This window comes from Lactuca virosa, chromosome 3 (genome assembly GCF_052849685.1).
Source record: "Lactuca virosa cultivar CGN04683 chromosome 3, Lactuca_virosa_CGN04683_v6, whole genome shotgun sequence".
Classification (NCBI taxonomy): Eukaryota; Viridiplantae; Streptophyta; class Magnoliopsida; order Asterales; family Asteraceae; genus Lactuca; species Lactuca virosa.
Window position 1 is genome coordinate 286,449,400 of NC_136428.1, and position 23,948 is coordinate 286,473,347.

Here is a 23,948-nt window from a genome sequence, read left to right on the forward strand (position 1 = left end):
AGAGAGGCGAAGTCTGAGATAGTCCCATTATCAAGGGTCCATAGGTAACTATTGCTAAAGGAAGGGGCATTGGTTACGAAGCTACCAAATTTACCTAAGGATGTTAAAGTCAATAAGTTTTGCTCTACTTCAGGTAAAGTCCATTGTCTAACTCTATTAAGTACATGATGATTCTGATCGCGAAGATGGATTTCAATCGCATGGTTCGGTGATCAGAATTTTGGGCTATTACTTAAGAGTTATGATATTTATATTGCTTAGGAATAGATAACAACAAGGTTTTCATATGGATTGTAAGGATAAGTTTTTCCGCAAAGTTTTAAAATAAAAGAAAAAGGTTTTGATTTTATTTATTTTAAGTATCCTTACAATGGCATTTGTGAAAAGTTGTTGCTTATAAGATTCCATTGATAGCAATATTGGAAAAATGGATTTGATTCTTTCGGTTGTGGTAGTGTCTAATATTACCAAATAAGGAAAGATTCTCATCACCCAAGGTTCAATTGGACCGAAACTTGGAATCATGCAAGTTGTATAGTATGATGAATGAGAACTTTCAGCTTGGAAAATTAAGACTAATTCCTTATGTGAATAAGGAAAGGACTAAGGGATCGAGTACACATTCTTGTGCACTGGTCAAGTCCACCACAAAAGATCAAGAAGACTATTTGTCATGATTTACTTAAGTTCAGTAAATATGGTTATACTTATAAGTTTAAGTATAAGTCTGTAGCATTGGAGAAGTTTCAATGTGAGACAGAACGAATAAGAAGAATCAAAGTATGGCAGAAAGATGAAAGTTTCTCAAATCTGAAAAGATGGGAGAGTACTTTAGTATCATGTTTATGATCATCTTAATGATTAAGATACCATATCACAATTGGTCCTCTAAAGTCATCTTAGTGCATTCTTATGACTAAGAAGAGGAGTCATGAATTGTTGAAATGGTTAAATCAAAAAGATGAGTCATACTTCGTTCCAAAACAATTCTTAGAGTCATACTCCAAGATTGTAACTTGAGTGACATATCTTAAAGAGGGTTTGTTAACACTAGTCAAATGTAAGAGTAAAAGGTTATCTACTCTTGTACATTTGAAATTGGTAAGTTGTGATGTTTTGGATAAAACAGAGACCAACTTACGCCAATTGTGTAAAGTGTTAGTCTTGATAAAGAATTTGCACTATCTCTTGAATATTTGACAAGGGAGTCTTATATGTCAAGAGGACAGTGGGAGTCTTAAAGCTTTTGAAAGTTTCAAGACTTAATCAAGAATAAAACCTAAAGTCCTTCACTAGCACACAACTTGAGGTTTATAACCTATCGTGTTGAAATTTTTGTGCCTATTCAAGTTGGCTTTGCATAGGAGTTCTGAGAGTTCTCAATTGGTTGCACAACTACTTGGAAGCAATGGCAGGCACCTGAGCTGCCAAATGGCAAGAATTTAAGATTGCACAAGTTTAATCAATATGAGTTTGGATTTATCACTAACCTTGTCTTGTGATTATGGTTTTGACAAATTCACATGGATAAGAACACATACACTATTAAATCTAAGTGTCATAAGGTTTCTCTCCGATTCATGAAAATGATGGTGAGGAAACACTTTCACTAAGTAGATTTGAGATAGATAGCAATTGTGATATTTGCATTCTCAAAGTCGTTAGTGGAGCGTGTGTGGTTTACCGGCACACTAACATGGACTTGTGAGAAGTGGCAAAGGTCTAAACAATTGAGACTATGATTACGGCATCCCTTTTCATAGTTCTAAAATTGTTTAGACACACATGTGAGCTATCTAAGAGAGGTGTATGATTTTGATAAAGTTTTATCAAAACAATCTAGTATCAGAAATCTGAACTTTGGTAACAAAGTCAGCTGATTTCTGAGTACATGTCAAAGCTAGTGGGAGCATAAGTGTTATGCTAATAATCATCATGTTAGTGGGAGCATGATAATTATGACAAAGGTTGCAAGTTAGCAATGTTAATTATAGAAAACAAAAGTTTCAATTCGTGAGGTTGCAGGGGTTGAAAAAGTTGTTTTGCTATAATTAAGGGAGAGGAAATTATACTTCATTTCAATTCTAAAAGCTTAGATTGAGATTTTAATCGTATTTAATCAAGGATATATATATGAATTTCATGTTGGAATGGCTCAACATAAAGAAATTCTATATATGGGTCCATTATTTGCGTTCTAAAATTCGATTATGATTACGGCATCCCTTTTCATAATCTGAATTTTGAGAACTTGGCAAATTGAAATGGAAATATTATAGCAAAAGACTGGTTTAGTCTTTATGTGAGACATCATGAATCGTGTCCCATATGCTTCGGATATAGGATCGATTACATGTGCTATATTCATCCGTTCTAAAATTTTCCAAATGCCTGGGGCATTATGAAGGGAAAAGGTCTAGAATTGGATATGACTAAAATGATTAAGCAATTGTCGAGGACAATCTAAGGTTTACCAAAGATTGGTTGCTCAAGGACAGTTGGAAGTATAATGTTAATTCTGGAAGGACCATATTGACATAATCTGTAAGGAGGCAACTCTTGTTCAGAAGTGATAGTCAAAATGGAATATGGAAATGTTTCAAAGTTAGAAATTATTCAATCTGTGTAAGATTAGGAAACTTAATGAAAGAAGGATGTTTCCAAGGAGCTGATCTCCTTTGGAATGCTCTATAATGATTGTTGTCAAGTCTTTCTGACTTCGTGCATAATCATTAAGAGGATCAATGCATATAAGTTTAGAATCTAACAGATTTTAGTAAATGGCATGAATTTGGAATTCTTGCATTTGCAGTAAGGATTTGGGACTGTGAAAAGAGGATCATTGGAGTGATGTTCGATTGATCTATTTTACAAAGTAAAGATCATAGACAAACATAGTATGCATACTTGGTGTATGGCATGACTAGTGTTTAGAAAACATAGTGTACATGCTTGGAGCATGGGACAACTATTGTTTTAAATTCAAGTATAAAGTTGATAAAACCGAAACAATGAATAATGAGTAATCAGTATGGTGATAAATAAAAGTGTTTATTTATATTCATAGGGTTTGATACCATATTTGATTCATTTATTCTTGTGTTTCACTTTGCATGTTTTGACTTCCAGAATAACTAAGTCGCTCTTCCTGAATGATTAAGTTATTCAAACCATCCACAGTCGGTCATATGTTGGAAGTAGATATGAATCAAGACTGTCATGGGTTGGTTTGTAGAGGTCCAAGTTGATGGACAAAGTGGTGCTACAACACTCATGAGTGCTCATAAGTTCTGAGTATTGGATTCAACCCACGCTCATTTGAATCACTTCATGGGTTTTATCACGAGTGATCATGAGACGATAATATCTTATATTCTTCAAACCTAGAGATATGAGTTGTTACTATGAGTTGGTTGTACATTGATTGCACGAAAACGCATTCGGTAACTCGATGTTATAAAACGTGCCTTTATGTATGATTCAACAAGTAGTAGAACAAGCCATATGAGTCGAAGTTTATCCATTCCTTTTACCTTCGGGATAAAAGCGATATATGTGGGCCCCTCGATGATTTAAAGATGATACATGTGAGTGCTTGGCCAAGCCAGGACTGATTTGATTTGTTCAATCAGTCAGTCATCATGAATCAGAAATCGGGAAACAACAAATGGACAGAGAGAATGGTTGATAATCCATGTCTCAGTCCATATGATATCTAGAATGGATGAATATATGATCCCTTATCTAATGGACAAGTCATTGACAAAGGTCAGAGTTCATCGACAAGGTCAGAGTTCGACAGAAGCTTTTGAGAGCTACGATTGTTGATCGGTTCCTGAAGTCATACGCAATAATAGTTTTAGACTTATCCAAGTGGGAGACTATTGGATTAATGTCTAAGTCCATAACTATAATTGGTAAGACTTGACCCGACCCGGCATAGTCCATTTGGGTTGCATGGCATCATGCATTTGGATAGACTATAATGAGAGAAATAACACTTAAGGTTGGTTAATATATTATAAGTTCTAATATATTAATAAGGTTATTTAATTAGTATTGATCAAGAATTAATTTGGAATTAATTAAGTGATCAAAAGGAGACTAATTAAATATATGGGTTGATTGTGTAAATCATTCATTCTTATATATGTGGGCTTGTGATCCAAGATTCCTTATGTTGGACTAAGTCCATGGGGTGACCCATGGATACTCCATGGAGGTTAAAATCCATGGAGCATAAGGAATGGGTAAAGTTATGAGTTACATGGTGTAACCCTAATAGCCACCATATAAAAGAATCCCATGGCTCAAGAAATCGTGCACTAATGTGTGAGAGTGAGGGCTAGACGATTTCAAGGAGTGTTCAAGTTTATCTCAAGTTATTCCAAGTGTATTTGGTGTTGTGTGAACCATTTGAGGTGTCACACTTGGGGCACTAGGCACTCAAGCTTAATTAAGACAGTCTACATCAAAGAGGTATGTATTCTATCTTGTTATATTTATTATTTTGTATGCTTAATTAGGATAATACCTTGGATGTTCATAATTGTATGTATAATAGAGAAAACATAGATCCAAGGTATTTAGGGTTGCATGTACACTTAGGAGTGTTAGAATGCTCATAACCCAACATTAAGTCCTTAATATAACACCCAATATGATATATTAAGGCTAGGACCCAACAAACGATTTTATAACTTGGAAGAGGGATGCCGTAATCCAAGCTATAAAATATTTGAAGGTAGGTGAATGACGATTCACCAATTTACACCAAGATAAACGAAATGTATTATTAGGTTTTAATTTTTTTGAAACTCCTAGATTCTTTTAAGATTCATTGAACTTTTCAATGGCATGTTTCAATCTCGAGTGTGCCCTTCAGGTTTTGTGACTGGGATGCCGAGGATCACAAAAGAAGGTGTGAAGTAACCATGCAAATATACTTGGTACCCTTAATATTTACCCCTCAATCGATGTGTCGGTTAACCACACACGCTCCAACGATACTATGATAAACATTAAGTTACCCTTTGCCTACCTTGTTAAGTCCAGGTTAGTGTGCCGGTTAACCACACACGCTCCACTAACAGCTTAAACAAAGTGCAAAGTGTAATTTCATGGATTAGCACCTTATTCACATTTTCCTAAGTAACTAAGATTGGGAATTTATAAGTGTTTAGTTACTTAGTATTTACCATTATACTTATAATGAAGGGAGAATTATAGTCCTTGTCCTACCTGTTCGGCTAACGACCCTCCACCGGTCAAGGAAGCGGTGAGTGAGAGTGGACACCCACTAAACTGCCATTTTATAGGCAGTAACGTTATACCCCCCTTATAGACCGGCTTCGTGAATGAGGCCTACTAATGGTAAGACGACTTGCTCTTATACATATAATATATTAAACTTTTAATATTATAATAGTATAAGGGTGTATTTTAGACATTTAAAATACTTGGTGGTTTAATCTATTAATTAAACTAGACTTTTAATTTAATTAAACTCAAACCATATATTTATGGATTAATAATACTCTTTTAATTAAACGCTTTAATTAACTATTAATAAAGTCCATAAGAGTTAATTTGAACTATTCAACAAAACATCATAATTCCAATTATTAAACTCAAAATTAAAACCATTTAATTAATTGTTTAAGTTATGAACCCAAGAGTTTTAGAATTCAATTCTTTTTTTCATAAAAAACTTTTCTCAAATTCCAAAACTTGAGGGCAAGTTTTGGAATTCTTGAAAACTTTTGGATTCCATAACTTATGGAATTAATGGTGTTTTATGATGAAACTTTCCATGTTCCATAACTTAAGAACAAGTTATTGAATTCTTTAAAACATGAACACCAAATTTTGTAACTCCATAAAAACTTTGAATCAAATTTTTTTTTTTTAAAAAACTTTCATATCCATAACTTATGGAAGTTTCAAAAACCCTTAAGATCACAACTTTAAAAAAAACTTTTGAGCTCCAAAATTTTATGACAAAATATGTAACTCCTTAAAACATTTTGATCAAACTTTTAAAACTAATAAAATAATCATATCATTTTATCTTTTACTAAATTTGACCTAATTCAACTCATATAACAAATGATTCAAATTTTACAAATAATTCGTTTTTCACTAAACAAGTAATTATCTTAAAATTTGACAAACGTCATGTTTTTTTTTTCCTTTTTTTTCAACTTGAAAACAAAACATTTGCATCAATATAACAGAAAACAACCCATGGCTCTGATACCACTGTTGAGTTTTGAGCATTCTAACACTCCTATGGTGTACATGCAACCCTATAAACCTTGGATCTATGTTTTCTCTATTATACATGCAAATATTAACTATTCCAAGGTTTCATCCTAACTAGCATATTATGAAGCACCTATACTACAAAGTTCTAGTTAGATGACATACCTTTTGATGTAGCTTGATGTCTTCAAGCTTTAAGAGCTTAGCCCCAATAGTGTGGAAGCCTCAAATGGAATCACAAATCACCAAAACACCTTGGAAGAACTTGAGAGAATATGTATGCACACTAAAATCGACCCACTCTTATTTTCACACACTTGTGCCAATTTTGTGAGCCAAGGACCCCTTTATATATTATGGAGGATTAGGGTTACATCCATGTAAACCCTAATACCCATGACCTTTTATTTACATAGGATCCATGGGTTAAAAGCTCCATGGACCATCCATGAAAGCTTAGCCCAACCTAAATGAACTTGGCCCATTCCATATATATAAGAGTCCATATTTAATTAGTTCTTTTTGATCACTTAATTAATTCTAAATTAATTCTTGATCAATACTAATTAAATAATATGATTCCATATTAATATATTAGAACTTATAATATATTAATATAAATCATGAATATACTATTCTCAAAAGACTATCCATATAAATTGTGTCGGTGAAGTGCAACCCAAATGGACCATGCCGGGTCAGGTCAAGTACATGCCAAATATAGTTATGGACTTAGACATTAATCCAACAATAACATCATCCAATCTACCAAGATACATAATCAAGTGGGCTGACATTGGTGTCTTCGACCCACAAGTGCAATGAAGTAAACTCACTTGAATCACAAAGCCGACTAAAACCCAGCTCAATGGCATGCCGACCAAAACTAACAGATCTCACCGCCGAGGACGGGTGTTAAACACCTCCTATCAACCCACATAAGGCAAACCCTATGTCTACCTTTTAAAAATAGAAATTTGGCCAAAAGTCAACTCATGCCAAAAGTCAATGGCCAATGTTGACTTTAGCCAACCGCCACGTCGTGGCCCTTCTTGGCCACGTCGTGGCTCTCATACAACTAGACATACGGGAAATTCCCACTCGCCACGCCATGGCTATCTTTGGCCACGCCGTGGGCACTGGGTTTCCAGCAGCTTAATAGATTATGTCGCTTTCCTCGATTACAAGAGCTCCAAAGCTCAGATTTGGTCTATTCTATGGTCTAGATGGATAAAGTTTCCAACTTTATCCATTAAGATTCCCAAGGAGATCAAGATCTCCAACCCTAAGTCCAAATAAAACCAAATACCACCATGTCTTAACCATTAATCCCTTAATCTGAAAAGTCATTAATCCAATCACTTCAGAAGAGTTTTCTAATACCAAATCCAACATAAAGATGGAAGCTTTATAGACATGTATGTTCAATACATGTCTAGAATCCATTTTAGGTCAAAATGAGCTCTAAAGACCAAAACTCAAGAAAATAATGAGAACTTCCACCAATGACTAGATCTAGAACATATGATGCTCTTGGGACTCAGGAAATTTATAAATTTGCCAAATTTATAAGTTCCTTCCTTCCAAACTTGCTCAATCATGAAGGACATGGGACAATATTAAAGATCTAACCACTTTAAGCTATAAAGCAAGGAACTTAGACACTTACACAGGTCTAGAGATGCCCAAAAGAGATCTTCACTTCAGACAAGAAGCACCACAATCCTTTCCAATGCCTCTTCTTTCTTCACAAGCAACCAAGGTCACCAAAATGGACTCACAACTCTCAAGGAGGAATTAGGATTAGGGTTTCTGAAACTTGAGGATGATGGAGGCTGATAACGAGCCCTAAAAATGACTTAGAGGGGTTTAAATACAAAGCAAGACCCTAAAAGAATAATGGTCTTGCACCAGGACAGCTGCCATGCCGTGGCAACCATTGGCCACGCCATGGCGATCCAATAATAGACGTGATCCATTAACCAATTGTTACGTCGTGGCCCTCCTTTACCATGTCGTGGCACAGGATTTCCTCCAAAACTTCATCTTTGGTCCCTGGTAAAAGTAAGCTTGACCAATCTTGAACACAGGTGTTACACCACCCAGTCAGTTTGAAGGCTTTTAATAGCACAATTGAACTGAGTGTGAATCATATTGCGAAATTGAACAAAGCTAGTAAAAATCAAGATTTGTGAGATAGAAAATATATCAATACATATTTAGTGCAATTATCCACAAACAACACAAAGTATTTATTTCCATTCATAGAAAAAGAGGGTGTAGGACCCCACACATCTGAATAAATGAAGTCAAAAGGTTATGAAGATGAAACATGAGTGTGAGTAAAAGGGAAGCGGTGGCTTTTTCCTAGTTGCCATGATTCACAAACATTGGGATATTTATTTGAAGATGTACGAAGCTGGAAGTGTGAGAGGAGACGCCGAAGGAGATGAGCATGAGGATGAGGATGAGAGAGCCTTCTGTGCCAACCATGGAGAGTGGTTCTAACCCCAGTGAGATCCATCGTACAAGCAGCTTTATTGGAGAGTGAAGGAATACGATACATTCCTTGATCAATGTCCTCGTTGAGTAGAATTTCTCCCTACAAGACTTAACATTACAGTGAGTGGGCCAAAATTCCATATACACATTATTATAATTTGTGAGTTTGGAAACACTAAGAAGATTTTTGGTAATGTGAGGAACAGCAAGAACAGAAGGCAATTTAAGTTAATGCAAGGATGAGTAATAGGAAGATGGTTACCACTGTCGACTTGTAGTTTGTCCGGACCATTTTATTCAATAGTGAGATACAACTTCTGAAGATTCGGTGTAACATGGTGTGTAGCTACAGTGTCAAAGTACCAAGAGGGATCCATAGCAGATGGACTGTGATGGTGGGCTAAGTTATTGTGGGTTTTGAATCTCTTGGATTAGGCTTTATGGATGGAAAGTTCATTTGATTATTGCGTTGTCAGCAGTCGATGGCCTCATGACCAGTCTTTTGGCATAACTGGCATTGGGGACGAGGCCGACGACGATATTCATTAGAGCGAGACCCTGAGGAAGAGCCAGGATTGGAGTTGGGTCGTGGTGAGGAGCAATTGAGATTGAAAGCTAAGGTGGTGTTGGGAGTGGGAGGCAGATGTGGGTTTTGTGCAGCTTGACGGAGGAGTTCTTGCTCCAAGCAGGATTCTTTCTATAGTATCAATCCAATGAGATCATCAACTGAGTCTTTTTCATCACAAATCATGTAGGTAGTAGTATATGAGCTATATGAGTCATCAAGACCACGAAGAATATGTCCAATCAGGTCTTCATTGGAGACAGGATATGAGTTCTCAGCAAAGGAATCAGAAATTGCCCTTTTCTTCTCCACATACTCGAGGCTGGACATGGAGACTTTGGAAATCGTTTTCGAGATCAGTCTTCATTAACATACGTCGAGCCCTAGCTTGGGCCTGAAATGTTTTGTCAATAGCATACCAGACCTGTTGAGAAGAAGAAGCCCGAGCTACAATTGCAAGAGATGTTTCAGAGAGCGTTGATCGTAAACATAGAAGGACAAAGCGATCACGCTTTTTCCACAATTAAATTTCAGGGTTTGGACTGGTGGTGACAACCCCTTTTTCATCTGTGTTTATGATGATTTCTGCTGGTGAATTGGGGGAAAAAACAAAATCATCAAGGCCGTTTCTAGGGCTGAGATTATCGTCGATCGCCACAATGGATAGTTATGTCGATCAAGTTTGATACTTATTGAGGGAATTTTGAGTAGGCAAGCAGTATTAATGATCAAGATTGACACATTTTATTCCATTGAGTGGTCAACGAGTAGGTCTAAATATTCGATAGACAAATGGGTGCTTTTCATGAAGTCTAGATGTACAAATGTAAAGGACACCGATTAGTTTTTTTTTTTTTGGAAAAAGGCGGAATTATATTAAGGCCGCAGCCTAGAAGAGACAAGGCTGGACAAGAAGAAAAACAACACGAAAATTAGAAAATGGACACCGATTAGTTAATTGGTATTTTTTTCCTACACACCATCTATTTTTACATTACCCGTCAATCTATTTTAACCAAATTGCTATTGGAGGGTTAATTTCACTTTTTATGTTTTCCATATCCACAATCATTATTTTATTACTTTTTTCTACTATAAATGAGCAAGTTTTTTTTTTCTTTTCTAAACCACCTTCTTTTTTCTTTGTTTTAAGATATGTGTCTCATTTTATTGTTTGTTATATTTCTTTTTGTAATTTGAGATTTAAAAAAAAAATTGCGTTTAGTTTCATTACACTTTTTATTAATGTAAACGACCAAGTTATTTAATAACATTAAATTAGCAAAACATTTAAAATATTGTCTTTTTATACTTTATTTCCATTTAAACTAATCTTAATAAAAAATAATGCATATAGAAAATGTCGAAATCCAAGTCCAACTTGGCCAATCTACTTCTCTTATTATTATTATTATTATTTTTATTATTATTGTTGTTGTTATTATTAGCAACTTTTATAATAAAACGTTGTATTTTCCCATATTTTTCATAAAAAATTTTATTTTTTTTTCTCCAAAATCCCTTAGCTTTTTATTTTTTCTGAAACAACCTTAAATTTTTCTTGAAAAACTCACATTTGGCAAGTGTTTTTCCAAAAAAAATGGCTAAAATGTCAAATAAAAAAGTAACATAAAGATAAGGTTTTTTTTCAAAAAAAGAAAATAAGTTTGAGATTTAATAAAAAAAACAAAATATATTAGGTTTTTCGAAAAGGAAAAAAAAAGATGGTGGATTTATGTAAAAAAAAAAAAAGACGTTTGTTGCTTGTATCTAAAAAAAATACAAATGCATTATATATAACATTAGTTTAAAAATAATTAAAATATAAATTCTAAAATTATTAAAACAAATATAATATATATTAAATTAATGTAAATGGAAAAAAATAAAATGTACTAAAATTATTATATGCTATTATTTTTTAAAAAAACCATTCATATTATATTTATTAATTAAAAGTAAAGTAATAATTATTACTTAATTACTTCATAGTTACATTTGATTAAAAAATGGTTTTTAATCATTATTGGAAAGAGAGACAAAAAAAAAAGTAAACCTTAGAATGGAATAGTAGAGTGATGTGTATATAGCAAATTCTTGAATCTTTTTCCTAACAATTGTATAATATGATTCCAATCATTGTTTTGTAACAGTCAATGTTTTGTAACTGCCAATGCAACACCTTCGTGTTCCGAATGCATTTATAATGAAACGTAATGATAATCAGGGAAATAACAATAGAATAGATTACATAAGCAATGTAAACATGCATTACCCATTTGTACAATACATGTGAAGAATTATTGGTGCCATTTGAACATTTAAATAGATTAGCTAATTTTTCTTTTGTTGGACAAAACTTTATGACGTTTTGTACTTGATCTCAATCTATTGCTCAGTCTTCTAACGCAAGGATATGATCATCTCAAGTTTTGCAAAAAAAACAACTATCAGAAGAACATTATTTATTCCAAATTACACAATACATAGATCAATACGTTTTTAAAATATAATTAGGAAACAGAAGACAAAAATCCACATGTTTTTAAAATGTTAGTTATACCTTCTTTGTAGGTTTGACACAGTAATACGAAATTAGCAATTGTAGAAATAAATCTAACCAAAGTCAAAAGGGAAAACTACGAAAAGATAAAAATTGTCAAACATAAAATATTTGTTGAACCTAATTGTGATCAATATGGTCAAACAGAACATATTTCGAAGACATAATCGGTCTCTTTCCTTTATGCTTAAGATCATGTGCAAGTTCAAGTAAAAGTGAAAGTAAGAACACAAAAGAATTAATTGAAAATTGTAAAGAATAAGTAAACCCTCTTTTTGTATACACAAGAACATAATCCATCAATTTCACCTCTTTTCCTTTCCATTCCGACTCTATATTTTCATGGTTATATTTAGCTTGTTGGATTGCATTCATGAGCATGCCAATTTCATGTTTTGCATCATCAAGCATGTTCTGATACTTCCTATTGGTCGATTGAAGTGCATGTTTTAGATCTTCTATTTGTCTTTCATAGTAGCCATTAGTAAATGTACTCCTGAATTAAACTAAAAAAGCAACTCATAATCACGAAAAATCCAATAATTGAGTAATCATACAATTGTCAATATACAATAAGTCGGTAAAAGCAAAACTAAATCTAAATATAGCATAGTAACATATTGAAAAGAACAGAAGTAATTCATAGAGTAAAACAAACGGAGCCCCTAAAAATTTTATATATGAAAAAATAAGAAGCATAAATAAGAAAAAGCATGCCTTTTAAAGTGTTGAGAGTTGCATATATCTCTCATGTATTGGCGATCTTGGTGCAAATTTGCTGCCTAAAATGAGCATATACCATCTTGATAGCACCTCTCGCCATCAAATTGTTAACTGACTTACGTGGTACTGATCCGTTAATCTGAATTGAAAAACAAAACAAAAGCAGTCAGGTTTGAATAAAATAGCAGAAATTGTTAGTGACGAAGTGCAAGCATTACCTTTAATTTGTTTAAAAAAATGGAAGGAATTATGAGTTTGAACTTTAATTTGGAGCTAAAAGGAATACAACATATATCCCAAGCAATGAAAAACTTGTATTTTGAATCACTGCATAAGATGAAGCATGAATTAATCAAATGTTTAGCAAAGAAAATTAGTATCCGTAGGCTACTGACATAACATTTACAACGAAATCCATCTCAATTTGGATTTGGAAAGCTCAGAATTAGAGGTCGATAATGAAATTGTGGAGAACTACATTAACATTATTCATAAACTCAAACCATGAACAGGAGACTATTGCTCAAAGGATGCCAAATCAAGGGTAAATTAGCACAAAAGTTAAGCCGATAATAATAAATCCAAATTGAAATCATGAACATGAGACTATAGCATAATTATACCAAAGCAAGTGTAAATTATGAAAAAAAAAAAAAGTTAAGCTAGTAATAATCAACCAACAAAAGCGTAAAATTTCAACCAATAGAAGTTCAATTATATCAATATTTAACCTTCTTTTTATGTTTTCTGCCACCTGACTTAGCAATCTTTGACAACGGTGGGGGATCCTTTTCTTCCTTAAAGATAAGAACTTTCTTCAGGGATTATGATTCTATCAGTGTCTTCGTAAGACCTTATGAATCCAGGTGACATTTTGAAACCCCTCTTTGGCATTTCAGCAACACCGGGCATCTGTGAACTAAAAAAACAACTATTGACGAAAGCTTAATCACCTCACCTGTGTATCATCTTCAAAACCATCCCCTTTTGCTCCGTAATCCTTAACATTCAAGAAAATTGTTGATGATTAACGTATTATATTATACTCTAAAAACGCTACACGATCAAATGCATTTAATTAGAAACATAAATGATAGAATTGAAACTGAATTCACTGGATTCAGAATCCATAAAGAAGGAAAAAAGTGGATGGGAGTTTAATTTGGTTGAAATTGGTAAAAGATTACCATGATTTCTTTTCCATGTCGATGATAGTAAGCATCTGAGTCGACACATGAGTCAATTGAAAATAAATTTCGACTGGTGACAAACCCTCGTTGGACCCGGCTCCGTCAAGGGTTATATACCGGAGCTGATGGAGATTGAAGAGAAACCCTCGTCCAATTGAGAGTGATCGTCTCCAAAAGAGGTAAATTAAGAACAACGATTTGGAAAACGAAACGAATTTCATCAAAAAAAAAGGTAGATGAAAGAAACGGTGGACATATGTATGCACCTCTGTAGCCATAACACCAAAATCCAACAACCCTTTCCATTTAGTAGTGAAACTAGGTGACACCACCGCTACGGAAAGACTCGTGCTCGTTAGGCGAATTGGAACAAAATAGCGGTGATGCGGATGAGGGGATAACATTTATCATCCGCAAGCCGATGAGTTGGATTATTTGACCAGAAGCCGATGAACAGTACCTGGCTGCCTTTTTGGGTACTGTTCATAAGCATGTTCAATATATATATATATATATATATATATATATATATATATATATATATATATATATATATATATATATATATAGGGTTGGGTTCATTTGAGACCATCTATATTTTGTGAGACATGAGGACCAAATCTTAGCCCTTGATCAAAATTGATATGTGGTTCAGATTTAATTAAAAAAAAACTGGCGGTGGCAGTTTGTGTAAATAACACAAACTTTGTAATTAACTAGAATACACGGAGGGGTAGAAACGTAACTCGGCACATTCACAAACGCATTCATATGCTTTTCATTTTTCAAAACCCTTTCATCGATCGAAAATCCTTCCATCACAAATTTGTTTCAGATTAACCCTAAATCGAAATTGAAAAGTCGAGTTCTTTATTCTGATTCTAGCTCGAGTTCATCCTCTGATTCATACTCGAAAACAAATCCTAATTTATTCACGTAGCCAAAAACGAACAGAAAACCCTCGATAAATCTCGATTATCAACAAATTCTTATTCCTTCTGATTCGTAATTTCAACATTCTTATTCAATCTCGACTATCAGCCATTCCTTCACAAAACATGTATTAATTCAAGCTGTTCAAATTTTGGATTGTGTAATTAAACCACTGAATAATTTGGGTTATACAGATTCTGAGTCGAATAACCCTAGCATATCAAATCAAAACCATAGATCATATCCTCGTTGTTAACCATTCTCCCAATTGAAGCAAAGTGAAGCAAAGTTTCTCAGAGAGAGTTAATTTTGGTTTCTTGTTTAAAAAAACCAAAGATCAAATCTAGAATATCGCCAAGGAATCAAAATCATATATACAGGTTCTTTCTTTCCTTAATCTATCATCCCTTAAATTCACATAAACCCTATCCTTCTAAATAGAAGGAATCAACGACCATTTAAAATCATAAACCTTAATTATGTTATTCAGATTGTTTCATTCTAGTTTTAAGAATCGAATTTAGAACTCATACCCATTAAAGGCTTTGATTTCATCTTTCAACAATGTCTTGTTCGAGAGAATCAGATTCCAATTCCCCTTCTCAATATAAAAGATGAGTCACAAATGTCATCAGATGAATTAGATAGAGTGATTAAAATAACATGTACTGAATTCTAGCCTAAACAGCCAAAGAGAAGTAACCGATTCAAAAAGAAAGGACATAAAGCTATTTTCCAACAAAAACTCAATCTTTAGCTTTCGGAACAATATTCTACTAGTTCTGATTTTGTATAGTACAATATCTAATCATTCTCTTTTGTTTTGTATATGAGCTTCTAGTATACTTTTATAGTAATTCTGAGTTTTGTATGCTAGAGTTAGTATTCTATCCATTCTAATTTTGATCATGAATTGCTAAAAATTGAAATTGTTGATGGGTTTTTCATTGATTCTTGCTGATACTTATTTTATAATAGCAAAATTAATGAATAATTGATGAAAATCGATGATTTACAATAATCCTTTAATAATATAGAATTTATGATAAATTGCTGAAAATAAATGTTGAAATCTAGAAATTCCTTGTCAATGTATGTAATAGAGAAAATGATCATGAATTGTTAAACATTGATGTTTAGAAAAGGACACATAGGGGTAATTATGACAATTTACATTCTATCTGTATTCTAACGTCATTCAATATCTCTACAGGTCTTTCTTCATCCAAAATCTCCTCTTCACATACGATCTCAAATTCAATTGCGATCCAAATTTATGGATTCGAAACCATAGAAAAATAATTGCAATTGGATCTATCTCGAATTAAGCCCAGTTACATCGTTTTCTACCCTTTTTATTCTAATTGATAATCAATAATGGATCCTTCGATTCAATATGATTTTGATTCTACATTAAAACCCCCTAAAACCTTAATCTATGATTTTGAATCTCGCGCTTCTGATTTCAATTTTGAATCTCCAATATCATTAGCTCGTTAGTTTGTTTTAATAAACAATAAAAACTTCTTAGCACATACAAATTTCCGTCAATCCTTCAATTGGTACTTCTTCTCATGATTCTCAGTTGAGGAAGGATTCTTCTCATCAGGTAATAAAAGATTCAACTGACTCATCTTTGGCTGTTAACAATTGCAATGTTAATAAATCTACAATCTTGCTATTTTATTATGCATAAATAAAGTTATTCACAAAATATGTAGAGATATTCCTGTCATTTGAAATATAATTTGATTCAAGATCTTATTTTGTTTGATTTATCTTATTATCTAGTAAAAATCTAGTAAATAAATGTTTGATAACTTGATATTCTACTTATTCTTATTTGATAAGTCATAACTTACTTCCTAAATTGATTTTAGATGTTATTTTGTTTGAGTAATTGGATTATCTAGTAAAAATTTAGTGAAATATTGTTTGATAACTTAATATTCTGAGTATTTTGGTTTGATAAGTCATATGGTACTTCTTAATTTGATTAAGATGTTACTTTGTTTGATTAATTAGATGATCTTGTAAAAATATTAGTAAAATAGTATTTGATAACTTAATATTCTAGGTATTTTGATTTGTTAGGTTAGATGTTACTTTATAAATATGATTTCAGATGTTATTTTATTGATTAACCAAATGTTACTGCTTACTTTGATAAGTCAAAACTATAATATGTTTTGAGAATTTGTTATTCTATCTTGACATAATCAAATTCATCTCTTTATGTTTTAATTTAATAATATCTTATTCAGATTTGGATTCTAGATAATGTAGATTCTAAATCATCTCTTGTAATAGGCTTCAGGAAGTTATTATTCTATTTATTCAAATTTATGACTTATTTTTCTAAAATTTATATTGTAGTTATGCTTAGTGTTTGATCCAGATTCACTATAGTTGGGGCTAGAAACGAACTTCTTTATTGTAGTTTTGGTTAAATATTTTTGAAATTGTTTACTGTAGCTAAGATTAGTGTTTAATACACATCGAAAGCTAAAGAAGTTGTTGGTTTAGGTTGGTGGTGTCTATTAACATAAAGGTCTGATTAGGTGATTAGGTTATCTGATCTTTTGTATTTTATATAATACTAAATCTCTTGTTTGAATTATACTAGATCTTTTGTATTTTATATAATATTAAATCTCTTGTTTGAATTAGGTTATGTTTTTTTTGTTATTTTATCTCATAAATTCTACTTTGTGTATTGTTAATAATGCCTTGATCATATTAGATCTGTGTAAAATTAAATGTGAAAGTAAAATAAAATTCGCTAAATGTAAATAATTTATTAAACAATTTTCATGTTGTTAATTATTGTCAGAATGTTAGAATATTCTAGTATAATGAATTGTTTGTTTATATCATAGTTTTATTGTTTTAATAAAAGTATGGTTTATGTTTTGATACAGTTGAAATGAAGAAACTACTAAATCAAGGGAAAAGGCGTTTTTGATCCTAAAAGAAAGAATGTTGAACAATTTCTATCATCGGAAATAGATAAAGGCAAAAAAAAGTCATACTTCATGATACCTCGTCTGATAGCTCGTCATATAATCAAGACGCATCAACAGAATATGAACAAGTACATATGACATTATAGTTGTAGTTTGAGAATATCTGATGTATAATGTCGATATTCAATTATGTATTTACAAGAATAGTACTTGTAGTGTTTTAGTTTTTTGTCATGTAATGTCAGTAACATCTTTCTCATATTACATGAGTTTATATTTAAAGTTTATATGTATAACATTCTATTGAAATTAGGCTTTTTATACTCTTATAGAATAATGTTCTAGGATATTCTAAGTTATATGTAGAATATTCTAATAGAATAATGTTCTACGTTTTCAATTGAATAAGTTGATTTACTACATGTAAATAATGTGTATATATAGAATATTCTAATATAATAATATTGTAAATGACATCTTTTCAAAAGTTTTATGTAGAATATTATGATAGAATAATATTATCGGATATTTTAAGTTATATGTATAATATTCTAATAAAATATTTCTTAATTAAATTAGACTTTTTATACTCTTATATAATAATGTTCTAGGATATTCTAAATTATATGTAGAATATTCAAATAGAATAATCTTCTAAGTTTTCAATTAAATAAGTTGATTTACAACATCTAAATAATGTGTACATATAAATTATTCTAATATAATAATATTGTATATGACCTCTTTTCAAAACTTATATGTAGAATATTATGATAGAATAAGGTTATCGAATATTTTAAGTTATATATGTAGAATATTCTAATAGAATATTTCTTAATTAAAATTTGGCTGTTTTTATACTCTTATAGAATAATGTTCTAGGATATTTTAAGTTATATATAGAATGTTCTAATAGAATAATGTTCTAAGTTTTCAATTGAATAAGTTGATTTACTACATGTAAATAATGTATTTATATAAAATATTCTAATATAATAATATTGTATATGACCTCTTTTCAAAAGTTATATGTAGAATATTACGATTGAATAATGTTCTCGGATATTTTAAGTTATAAGTAGAATATTAGGGTCATCTCATTTGAATCTAACGCATGATGTATCATGTTGATAATCTAATTGAATAATTTTATAGCTTTCTTATTAAATAATTTCATTTATTAAATAAAAATAATATGTATATGTAGAATATTCAAATAAAATAATGTTATATGTTATCTGTATTCTAATAGAATTATGTTATAGATTTTTAAATAAATAAGTTAATTTATTACATGCAAATAATGTGTAGTATATGTAGAACATTCTATTAATATAATTTTATATGTTGTTAGTTTTCGGAAGTTTATACGTAATAAGCTTTTTAAAATATAACACTACTTGATTATATCAACAACAAATATCAATGTAGAATATAACACATAACAATAATCAAATCTAGAATATTAGTCATATTAAGAAAACACATTTAATTACATCATTATTTATAAATGTATATTAGAATATTACACTTATAAATTATTAAAAATAGAATTATACACTTCAATAAGATATCAGTATCATCAATATAGAACATATAATAATAGACTATATCATTAAATATGTGTACTATATAATGTATTATATTCTAAACGAAATATGGAACTAATTGAGTAGTTCAACAAACAAAAATCAAAGTAGACTATAACATTATATATCTATACATGTGGAATATCCATAATCCAAACTAAATAATCATTAGTTGAAACGAGTTCATTGTTTATCATCCAACAACCCTTTCCATTTAGTAGTGAAACTAGGTGACACCACCGCTACGGAAAGACTCGTGCTCGTTAGGCGAATTGGAACAAAATAGCGGTGATGTGGATGAGGGGATAACATTTATCATCCGCAAGCCGATGAGATGAGTTGGATTATTTGAGCAGAAGCCGATGAACAGTACCTGGCTGGCTTTTTGGGTACTGTTCATAAGCATGTTCGATATATATATATATATATATATATATATATATATATATATATATATATATAGGGTTAGGTTCATGTGAGACGGCCTAATTTTGTGAGACCGTGAGACGCAATCCTAGCCATTCATTTGGTAGATAAAAAAAACATTTTTAAAATGCAAAATAATTGAAAATTTTTGAAAAAAAAATTTTCAAATATTATTTTCGGAATTTATATTTTCCAAAAAAAAAAATAAAAAAATACCAAAAAAAATAAAAAATAAAAAAATAAAAAATACTTTTTTTACATATTATAGTAGAATAAATAGAATATTCTACATATCCGAGAAATCTAGTATAATATTCTAATATTCTAAAAATCACATTAGAATATTTACAGTGTAATATTCTATTAGAATATTTCACGTATTTTTTAAAAAAAACGTTAATTTATTTTTATTTTTTTTATATTTTTTTTAGCTAATTAAAGTTCCGAAAATAATAATTAAAAAAAGAATTTTTGGATTTTTCCTTTTATTTTGCATTTTAAAATTATTTTTAGATTTGGTCTCACGGTCTCACAAAATTAGCATGGTCTCAAATGAACCTGAACCTATATATATATATATATATATATATATATATATATATATATATATATATATATATATATATAAGTAGATAGTTCACGATGCTCATTCTATCGATACAGGGAAAGAAAAAAAAAGCCCATACAAAATGAGCACCTACGAAAAAAAGGCCATATGCGGATAATTAAGAACCATAAGACTGAATTACCTGGGATTCCTGTGCCCATAAGAAATCGCGGAGCCGCCCATTAATAGTAATAGAACTCTGTGCAAAGAATGTCTGAGTCCCTCTTCCTTTCCTGAACCTGTGAGAACACTCTAAGAATATGCCAGCAAAGACTTTATTCAAGACTTTCATCCTACTAACTATACCTGATATAAAGTCGTTCTATAACAATTCAAGACAACAAGAAAGCAAGAACAGGATAGCGATCGATTTGGAAGCGTCACGGGGGAGGAAGATTGAAAGGTGACGTCCGGGTATGGATTACTGGAGTGAAGGGATTGGCGCGAACCAGACTGTACTTCGAGACCATCTTTCTCTCCGGAAAAACAACGAACAGGGGACGACCTCGTTCCTGAGTCTCATCAATCTCAATGTCTATGGGTCCGCAGCCCGATTGAAAAAAGCTTAACATCCTGAACAAACTTCTTTTCTTAAACCCTCGTAAGGTATCTCTATCACTCGTTACGTCGAATCAATCAACAAGCAACCATAATTTATATATATATATATATATATATATATATATATATATATATATATATCAAGGTTGTAAAAATCGTTCGACGGTAGCTCGACGGTCAACTGGTATTATGGGATTAATTGGTTTTGGCGGCGATTAATCGGGAACCATAGATTATTAATAAAGTATTAAATTAATCAAATATTAATATATCTTAAGAAAAACAAGTACTTCAAAATTAGAAAATAAGAAAATTTATAATTTGAAATTTTAAAAATAGGAAAATATGAACATTTTGGTATAATATTTGAAATTTTGAAAATTTGAAAATTTTAGACTAAAAAAAAGGTTGATTTTTTGATATTTTTTGACTTTTTTGACTTTTGTTGACCGATTAATCCCATCAAGACTGATTAATCCCGCCAAACCCGATTAATCCTAAATTTATGATTAATACCCTAATCGTCAACGGTTGGAGAGTGTCAAGCGATTAATCCCGATGTCTGCAAGCATGATATATATATATATATATATATATATATATATATATATATATATTGTGAACTTGTGAACTCATAATCAACTGATCATTTTTCAACACCAATCTTCTCTAAATGGTGCGTCTAAGCCATATCTAGGCTCAAAAAAAAATTTACAAATTTTTTTATTTATTTTCGAAATTTGCATATATGCACAATCTGCAGTTGTACAAACTGCTAATGAGCACAATCACCAGTCATTTGGACCGCGGATGTGCACAATCAGCAACCATATGGACTGCTGATGAACAATCAACAATCCATATGACTGCTGAGTGTGCTCATCAGCAATCCATATGACTGTTGATTGTGCTTATCAGTAGTTTGTACAACTGCTGATTGTGCTCATCAGCAGTCATACGAAAAAACCAAAAATAATAAAATAAAATCGTCAAAATTTTTTTTTTAGACTAGAGAGATATTGATGTTTTTGTTGTTGAAAAATAATGAGTTGATTATGAGTTCGCAAATTCTCACAAATCTTTTGGTTATGAAAAGAACCTCTCTCTCTCTCTCTCTCTCTATATATATATATATATATATATATATATATATATATATATATATATATATATATATATATATATATATATATATATATAATCAATCTAACCAAAATTTTCTAGTAGTTTAGAATTCATCAAGATTCAAAGAGCTTATCGAATATTTTATTAAGAAGGTAACGTCTCCAATAAAAAAACAAATTTTATATTATTATATTTGAATAGGCTTTGAAAGCAATTGTTAGTTATTTTGATAACCAAAACATAAACGTGGAAGCTTGAACTTTAGATCTTGATCTCGGATCTTATTAAAATAAAACTTAAACATGAAGGCAGATTACATACCATTGCTCCATTGAGATTTTCAGATCTGAAAAGTGGAATGAGTTTTCCAGTTGATCTCATTAACGTTTTTCTCTAAAATCCCTTAGCAAACCCTAAACAAATTTGTGTGTGTATTTTATATATCTTCATTTGCTCCTCATCACATGTATATAGATGGACATATTAATGTAACGACCCAAATTCCTTTCGGTAACGACGTTAGCTTTCTGTTACTAAAAAATTAATTATTGTAAAGTTGTTTCGATTCTAATGGTACAAAATGATATAAATTAAATATAAAGGGTGTAAATTAATACCAAAGAAATAATTAACCGATATATTCAACCGGTTTATAATTTAATTAAATGGTTTTGGAAAAAATAAGGTATTTATATAATTCATTAAAATGTATATATGACGTGAAGGAGCTGAAATGTCGTTAAAAGAAAACTAAACCTTGGAAGTTTAGGGGGTTGTTTTGAAAAATTCACTTGTAACCCAAGTAGAAGAGATCGGCGGGCTTTTACTTGCATCTTCCGTTTCTATCTTCCTGGTAGCCTAATATGTATGTATCTTGATCCCGTCCATCTTCTTTGGGCTGCTGCTACACTCGACGACGAGAGACTGTGAGGGGAGCGACGTGAAACAACGAGGTAAGGGTGAGAAACGAGGAGGAGGCCGACGGGATTTTTCAGTGTAGACGCTGCGAAGCTGGTAGAACCAAACTCAAACCTGATAAACTCTCTTTTCTGTTGTTCCTTGCATACGAGAAGTTCCAGATGTGTGATTTTTTTTCTGTCCATGGTACCCATGCTACCCGGTTTCAAGTATAAACCCTTGATGCAGTTTCTTATCTCTTCTTGTTTCATAATCTTGCTGGAAATATTATGCCCTGTTAGCTTTGAAAAAACATACAATCATAACCACATCGAGAACTTGTTGTATAGAACCATTTAATATTGCTGGAAATAAGTGGTCAAAGATACCTCATTCGTATGTACTTTTTTGTGAAACGTTGGTCGTTGTTAGCCATGAAATTTCATTCTACTCTTTAAATCCATGATACAATATTTGCTGCCAAATACAACGTTGATAATTGAAGGAATTAATGAACAAACGCACTCATATAAGTCCCATGCAATTCATTAGGAACACAAGTGATATATGAGTTCATATATATCATAATATATGTATGTATCTTAATGTCAGAAACACAAACAGGAGAGCACACCACACATGCGCCTCTACAACATATGTAAAGCCATGCCTATATTGAATGTTCATACTTTTTCTAAGAGGTTTAATTGACAATTAAATATAATTACTTAATTATTTGAGGTGTAATATTACCACTATATATAAACCTAGATTATTAATTTATAATAAAGGTGTTGGGGTTGATGTGTTACCAACGTCTCCATAGGTTGACTTATATCTACGTTCCATTAAAATGTGGAGATTAAAAGATTATAAATTAAATATAACCTAAACTAAGCATATTGCAGGGGAATGAAGTTTTCGTTATAGCCTTTTGTTTCTAATTACGATAGAGTTAAAATACTTTAACTAATTAGAAATGTCATTATTGTTGATTTTGGTCAGGAATGCACATTTGGACAGATTCGTACATCTGT

At 31.5% G+C, this 23,948-nt stretch overlaps 1 protein-coding gene and 1 long non-coding RNA gene across 3 annotated transcripts; both read right to left on the reverse strand.

The window, feature by feature from the left end:
• Window positions 1–12,104: 12,104 nt before the first annotated feature.
• On the reverse strand, window positions 12,105–14,195 carry LOC145162993 (uncharacterized). Of its 2 annotated transcripts, none has more exons than XR_013739495.1 (4): window positions 13,805–14,195; window positions 13,349–13,617; window positions 12,836–12,944; window positions 12,105–12,756 (listed from the first exon to the last, which is right to left on the reverse strand). XR_013739495.1 is itself a non-coding variant. In XM_079081937.1 (4 exons), exons 1-4 carry the CDS (start codon window positions 14,083–14,085, stop codon window positions 12,643–12,645), a joined length of 546 nt encoding a protein of 181 aa, XP_078938063.1. In that variant the 5' UTR covers window positions 14,086–14,195; the 3' UTR covers window positions 12,105–12,642. The 2 variants fall into 2 exon arrangements, 1 of the variants encoding a protein (XP_078938063.1); XM_079081937.1 differs by having other exon boundaries at window positions 13,576–13,617.
• A 6,501-nt stretch (window positions 14,196–20,696) lies between these two features.
• On the reverse strand, window positions 20,697–23,427 carry LOC145162995 (uncharacterized). Its single transcript, XR_013739496.1, has 4 exons — window positions 23,301–23,427; window positions 22,771–23,206; window positions 22,336–22,427; window positions 20,697–20,901 (listed from the first exon to the last, which is right to left on the reverse strand). It is a non-coding gene; the product is annotated as an uncharacterized LOC145162995 (long non-coding RNA).
• Between the last annotated feature and the right edge of the window lie 521 nt (window positions 23,428–23,948).